General features: G+C 52.0%; 1 protein-coding gene across 4 annotated transcripts in view; it reads left to right on the plus strand.

Annotated features, from left to right (window-relative positions):
- CFAP251 (cilia and flagella associated protein 251) overlaps window positions 1–831 on the plus strand; it is a 66,694-nt gene extending 65,863 nt beyond the window's left edge. For 3 of the 4 annotated variants that reach the window (XM_082418038.1, XM_082418036.1, XM_082418039.1), the window contains one exon: window positions 93–831. In XM_082418038.1, coding sequence (XP_082274164.1) covers window positions 93–229 — 137 coding nt within the window. In that variant the 3' untranslated portion in view covers window positions 230–831. The remainder of the gene's footprint in view (window positions 1–92) is intronic. The other variant, XR_014251979.1, reaches the window with a different exon arrangement.
- Window positions 832–7,580: the final 6,749 nt, after the last annotated feature.

The following is a 7,580-nucleotide window of genomic DNA, read 5'->3' on the forward strand; positions in this document are numbered from 1 at the left end:
TTAGTATCATTTCCTCATATTTTTGGAAAATGCTTCTGAGTTAGAAACCTAATTGTTATGAAGGCATTTGCTTTCTTTTCTTGTTTGGTTAGGTTCAGAAATTTGCTTTGAAGAAGAACTTCCAGACGAAATCACTGCAGAAATATTCACGACTCAAATTCTTGGCCTAACCATTTCCCAAGATTCTGGACAAGATCCTTCGGTCAGTGAAGTTGAAAGGAGTGCCTGAAGCACAAAGGACTTTGTGTGTGTGTGTTTCTTCCAAGAGGCACTGCTTTTCCCGCATTTCCCTACCCCTACTCTAATCTTCAGAACGTTTAGACATTAAAAGCAAATTTCTGTTAAGCAATGGAATTCACAAAGTTGGACATTTCCACTGTTTCTGAAATAGAAAAGTGGGTGGAGGCAAGAAAAACACTGGCAGCTGGATGGAAAGGGTGGCTGGAGACCCCGGCCGCCATTCTCATGCCTAATCCACGGCAGTGCTGCCTGGAGGGGGTTTGGACAGGACGAGAAGGTGGCGTGGTCCCCGGGGGCAGAGGGGGCCTCAGCCAGCAGCAGGCCTTCCTCGTGGCAAGTGTGGCCTTATTTCTATCCCCTCAAGCGGCACCTGGACCCTTAGCCTAATGCGGCCTGATACGGATCGCCCCAGCCTGCTCTTAGGCCGGGGGGGGGGGGCGTTGGCTGCTTGGGGCTCCCGAGAGCCCCGGCTTGTGGCTTCTTACCAGCAAAACCCCTGAGCAGTTGTGTGCGGCCGTTATGAAGAGCATCACTGGCCATGCTTAACGCCGGTGGCACCTGCCAGAGAGAATGCAGAAGAGCAGCCCCGGAGCCCCGGCCGGCCTCCCCGCGGCAGAGCTCAGCGGACGGGAGCCGCCCCGTCACACGGCGCACGCGCTGCACAGGCCCGTGTGGTTGATCCGCAGCCTTGAACTCCGCTGGGCTGCAGAACGCGTAGCAGGCAGAAGCGGTTCCCCGGCTCGGGATGTGGAGGGAACGTGACTAAGGCTTCAGCAGCATTCTGACCTTGAAGATAGGGCACCCTCGTCATATAAACAGATGGAAGTTATGGTCTGATTTTGAGAGTTTTGTCCTCAGTTATGAGGTCTCGCTCAGGCAAATGGGCCGAAGGTTATTCTCCACACGTGCTTAGTCCGACACACCCGCCCGCCACTACCAGCTCCTTCCCCGGGGAAACCAGCCTTTGAGATGATGTTTCTGACCCCCGGAGCAGGGGTCCGTGTGAGGGAAGCAGAGCGGCCGCCGCCGCGCCCTCCTCCAGGCCCGGAGCCCCCTGCGTGGCGGCCATTTGGAAACCTGGCTCTGTGGGTCCTTGGGACAGCCCGGAGCACGGAACGGAGCCGTATCCCCACCCGGCTGTGTCATCGCAGCCTTGGGACAGCCGGTGCCCGCTCGTCACGCTGTATACCTCCAGGGCTTTGCAACCTGGTTTACATTTGGTTCTTTTTGAAAAACACAAAAAGAAAAACAAGCTTTGTGAATCAACTTTGCAGCTGCTAAGGGCTTAGGAGAGACAGACTACCAAGCCAGTTACAAAGTTCCCGGGGACATTTTAGGGAACAGAAAACTCTCAAGTGACTTGTTCTCTTCAAAAAATAACTCAGAATTGGATGCACTCTGGACACCCACCAGGGGCTTCTCTCATCAGGTCCGGCTCCCTCTTTTTGGTTCTTGTTGACGACATATATTGGAGTCATTGTCTGGAGCAGAACCGGCCCGTGACCAGTTGGACCCGCGGTGGCGGGGCTGGGGAGCAGGAACCGCCCTCAGGCCCGGGCTGAGCCGCTCCCTCTGCGCTGAGTCGGTCCGGGGAGGGAGAGGGGGAGGGCGGCCGCTCACCGGGAAGGGGGAGGGTCAGGGCGGCCGCTCACCGGGAAGGGGGAGGGTCAGGGCGGCCGCTCACCGGGAAGGGGGAGGGTCAGGGCGGCCGCTCACCGGGAAGGGGGAGGGTCAGGGCGGCCGCTCACCGGGAAGGCCCAAATAGCAGGGGACTGCAGCACCATGTCAGCGGCGTTCCCACCCTGCTCCCGGCCCAGCCAGGCCACGGGCGCCCCTTCTCTCCCTTTCTGCTGGTGCTTTTCTCGGGGTATCTCTCAGCTTGTCCGACCAGGGTGAAGAGCAGCTTATGTGCACCTTCCAGCCCCGGCGGGGCGTCTTCACCTGCTGGCCACGCAGGCGGTGGAGAGGCCGGGCCCCAGCACCCGGGTCCAGGGGAGGAGGAGGAGGGCTGCCTTCCTGCCAAGAGAGCAGAGAGCTCAGACTCTCCCAGCCATGTGGGTAGCAGAGCAGCGACACCAGAAATGGAGGGAGCAGAGACCGAAGACGGTCTCGCTGGGCTTGTACATCAGACGTAGGGACGAGACGCTGGACACCAAAAAGCACCATGTGATGTTCTTTTGAAAAAACAATACTGTTTCAGATGGGGCCTCTGGCTACCGACCTCTGCATCCTGGCCTGTTGCTTCCAGAGTTCAGGAGCCCGTGGAAAAGCCATGGTCGTCCAGGAACCACCCAAAGCCTCCCCCGCCCTCGACTCTCTCCTCCAGACCCCCAGGCCCCTCCTGGGCAGGACGAGTGTCTTGTTTGCACAGCACCAGCCCACGGGCCGGGGCGGCCTGGGCTTGCGTCCTGCCTCTGCCATTTAGCAGCACCCTGTGTGCCCTTGGGTGTGGCTAATCTCTTAAACCTCAGTTTCCCCGTGGAACAACTCCTGGGCTGGTGGTGAGGATTAAAAGAGATATTGCAAATAAAAGTGTTCCTGGCATAACGTAGTGCTCAAAGTAGGACAGCAGCTATTATCACTGCAGGCAGAAACTGTGCCTGAGACTGGGGAAGACGTTTGATGAGAATTAATCTCTCCCGACGCCAGGGTTTTAGCATCTGTTAACACTTGCTCAAATAGGGGTCTCTGCAAGCTTTGACAAAGGACACTTGATAAATATTTGTGGAACGACTGAATGAATGAACGTGAAGCTCCAGTGCTCTTTTAATAGCTGACTTAGCTTTTGAATCAAAGTGAATCCGGCCCCCACAGGCCGTCGCATCAGGGTCAGCAGACTCTCTGGAAAGGGCCAGAGGGTAAACAGTGGGGATCTGTGGGCCGAGTGGGCTGTTGGACGCCTCACCTCGGCCGCTGGAGCACAAATGCAGCCACACAGACTCCGGTCCAGAAAAGAACAAACGTGGCCCCATTCCAATCAAACTTTACTTGTGGACGCTGAAACTAATTTGGATTTCGTGAGAATTTCCACATACCGTGAAATCTTCTTCTTCTGAGATTTTTTTTCAACCACTCAAAAATGTGAAAACCATTCTTAGCTTGCGGACCACACAGACACGGCGGCCCGGATCTGTCCCGCAGGTTGCAGTTTGCTTCACCTCCTAGGCCAGGATGACTCTTTCCAACAGATTTTTACAAATGCGACGAATGTGTAAAACACCTGACTAGTACTCTCCAAAAAAACCCAGGTCATGACAAACAAGAAAAGACTGAGAAACTGTCCCAGGTCGGAGGAGACTAAGGGGACACGATGACTAAATGTGAAGCAGGATCCTGGGTTTCTGGAACGGAAAAAGGACATTAGGAAGAACCCGGTGCAACCCAGAGGAAGTCTGTGCCAAACTTAATTTCTTAGTTTCGATCAGTGTATCTTGGTTGCCTAAAAGTGAACACGAGGGAAGCTGGGCGAAGGGCCTGTGTTAACTCTCCATACTACCTTTGCAAATCGAAAATATGTCAAAATCAAAGCTATATTTAAAAATGAGGGAATTCCCTGGCAGTCCAGTGGTTAAGACTCCGTGCTTTCACTGCCGGGGCCGGATTTGATCCCTGGTCCGGAAACTAGGATCCCGCATGCCTCGCAGAGCGGCCAAAAAAAAAAAAAAAAAAAAGTCCTGTACCACCTTTCTGCCTCAGCTACCCCTGAATTGTTTCCACGAGCTGCCCTGTGTTTCCACGAGCTCTCAAGCCAATGCTCCTGAAGCCAGTCCGGGCCCCTGCTCCTGGGTTACCTCATGTGCCAACTGTCCTCCGTGAAGCCGATGTGCGTCACGACAGTGCAGACAAAAAGGGGCTTTTTTTTTTTTTTTCCAGAAGGATCTGTGTCCTAAAGCCATGGCTGCCCTAGACCCTGGGGTTTTTGGCCTGACCATGTTCTTGAGAGATCTGGATGACAGAGATTCCCCTGCAGGCAGTGGCTCAAAACTGACTGTAATAAATAGACACACGACACTGGGACTCAACAGTAAGTTGCCACCCTATTCATATGTCATATAACATCCTCTGCTAGCTTAGCGTAAAGGAATATCACACACACACACACACGCACACGCACACACACACACACACAGAGGCACACAACCTGAGTTGATGCAACATTCTTCCAGGGCAGTGCAATGCTGAGTGTAGGGACCAAGCTCGTGGGACAGTAAACCCGTCGCGGGGTTCTTTACCGTGTTTCCTGAGCTGCTGATGCCCGAGGCAGGCCTCTCGCCCCCGCCGATAACCATAGGTATTTATCAGTGCCCAGGCGAGAGGCATCGGGCCCCGAAGATCACTCTCCACTGTTGGCACCCCTGCCTTTTTCTCCATAGTTTGAAATCACCAGCTGTGAGTGGGGAAGTTCAATACCAAGGTCGCCCGCACGGAAGGGAATGAGCCATTGTGTTCGGCCCTGCACCCCCTCTTGTTCTCTCCTTTTTTGTTGATGGGAAGTCAGAAAACACTTCAATGTAAACATAGTATTTATTTTTTTAGATCTTAGTCTTTAAAGCAAGTGGGTTTTTTCCTTTGGACGGGGGCGAGTTTAGTTCCAACCACCACTACAAGCTCTTTGCCAGCACTTCAGACAACACAGAAGCGTGTGCTGTGAAGGATAGTCCCCACAGCGTGTCTGTCCTGGCGGAGGGAGCCGTGGGCGGTATTGTGACCCTGGGTCTGATGCAGAGAGAGCGCATCAGGTGTAGGCGCTGTCTAAAGTGCTGGCCGCCACCCAGCTTCTCCTCCGTGTGCATCTGATTGCTTCGGAGATGGACTTCATCCATCCATTCATTCACAAATTCAGCAAAGAGTGAGTGTGCGCCAGCACTGTGGTAGGGCTAGGGGTACAGTGGTGGACAAGACGGGCATGGCCCTTGTCTTCGGGGATCTCTCGTTAAACAAACACATAACTATGTCATTGCAAACTGCAGTCATAGAGGAAGAGCCAGGGGCCTATGAGATAGAATATCATGAGGGAAATGTGCTTTAGTTAAGTGATCAGGGCCGGTCTCTCCAAAGATGAGGCTTGTAAGTTAAGAGACAGTCATGGAAAGAGTGGGGAGAACCTTCCAGACTGAGGGGACAGTGCCACCAAGGCCAGAAGCATTCAGTGAACCAGAGGTTTGTGTGGTCAGACCCTAGAGAGGGATGTAGGCTCAAGGTGAGGTCCTCAGGAGTCTAGAACGATCTCTGGCATTCCTTCAGCACTGCCGTTGCATGATGCTTCCTCATGAGTCCGAACAAGAATGTTTTCATGTGGGCAATGGGCAGGAGGAATGGAGGGAGGCCAAGTCTTCAAGAAGATGATCTGGCCTTTCTCATTCCTTCACTTTCAAAGAGTCTTGATATGGGACTTCCCTGGTGGCGCAGTGGTTAAGAATCCACCTGCCAATGCAGGGGACACGGGTTCGAGCCCTGGTCTGGGAAGATCCCACATGCCGCAGAGCAACTAAGCCCGTGCACCACAACTACTGAAGCCCGCATGCCTAGAGCCCGTGCTCCGCAACAAGAGAAGCCACCACAATGAGAAGTCCACGCAGCACAACAAAGAGTAGCCCCTGCTCTCCACAACTAGAAGGCAGCAACAAAGACCCAATGCAGCCAAAAATAAATACATAAATAAAATTTTTTAAAAATTTAATTACAAAACCTTGGAGAAGCTTTTAAAAACAAAACAAAACAAGAGTCTTGATATGGGGTATGCTGCCGCTCAGAGAATCCCAGGGAAGACCGTAGATAAGTCTTGTGAGGAGCCAGCCCTGAAGCTGGTGTGTTCTCTCACGTGACGCTGGACAAACGTGGGGAAGCTCACCGTGGGTTTCAGCCCCGTAAACCTTAAACCCTGAGTCGGCATCAATACATCCTTCTTACTTTTCCAGGGATTTCAACATTTTAAAAAGATGTAACCACAATTTTCCCCGTGATCTTGTTGTCCCTTTGTGCACAACCATGTTTAACTACACAGTCCCCTGAGTCGCTGGCGGTATCCCAAAGGCAGCCAGGTGTACAGCGAAGCTGCAGCAGAGCTCGCCACTTACCCCTTCCTCAGTGTGCTGTCAGTCACCTGTGCCTTTCACTAGGATAGAGGAGAGAATAGCAGTAACTTGTGCCAGATCCTCTAATAGTGACCTCAGTTGAACTGTGTGTGCCCTGGTGCTAAGGCCTAAGATAAAATGTGGCGGGAAGCATGTTTCTTTCCCTTTAGAAGGTTATATTGTAGCGAGGGAAACAGACATGTCAATACAGTATTTTGTGATATGACATAGGGGCGTCCAGAGCAGGTGGGGTGGGAAGGAGGAGGTGATCAGGGCAGGTGGAGGAGAAATTACATAAATGAGGCACTCTAAGCCCATCTGAGCAGTGCCTGGGGGCAGTGGCAGGAGAGCAACCCAGAGAAGATAGTGATCACATTATGAATGGCCTTGTGTGCTGAATCAAGGAGGTTAGACTTGATATTAAAGGGAAGGGGGAGAAGTGGATCAAACTTGGATCTCAGAGGCGTAGGACTGGGTGATGGGCAAGAGGGGTTGGCTGGGGAAAGGGCCCACAGCGAGGAGATTATTATAGTAGTTTGGGGAGAAGTGAAAGTTTGCAACAAGAGAAAAGGCATTCAGGAAGGATAAATAAGTATACAGACTAAGAGGCAGCTTAAATAGGGTATCAGCCATGATCTTTGGTTTGGAGTAATAGAAATTGGCTCTGGTTAGCTTCAGTGGAAAGGGACTTTATGTGAAGGCTATCAGGTAACTCATAGGCTCAATGGAGCGACTGAATAAGCAAGCTCTGAAAATGACCAGGAACCAACGGCAGCCAGGATGCCAGTGGCGCTGCCACCACTGGGAGCTCAGTGCCTCCAACACTTAGGCTCTCCAATGGCCACTTCTGCTGGAAGTCATTTCTCCGCTGCCCCTACACACCCTCGAACATCAAAGTCAAAATCAAAACCACAATGAGATACGCCTTCACCACCACAAGACTAATATGAAAAAGACAGACATTAACAAGTGTGGGTGAGCATGTGGAGAAATTGGAACCCTCATACATTGCTGGTGGGAATGTAAAATGGCACAGCTGCTTTGGAAAACAGTCTGGCAGTTTTTCAACATGTTAAATACAGAGTCACCATATGACCCAGCAATTCCCCTGCTGGGTATGTAGCCAAAAGAAATGAAAATATACATCTGCACAAAAACCTGTATACTTATCTTCATAGCAACATTATTCATAATAGCCAAAAAGTGGAAACAACCCAATGTCCATCAATGAATGAATGGATGAACAAAATGTGGTAAATCCATGTA

Source organism: Balaenoptera physalus (assembly GCF_965194825.1).
Source record: "Balaenoptera physalus genome assembly, chromosome: 12".
Taxonomy (NCBI): domain Eukaryota; kingdom Metazoa; phylum Chordata; class Mammalia; order Artiodactyla; family Balaenopteridae; genus Balaenoptera; species Balaenoptera physalus.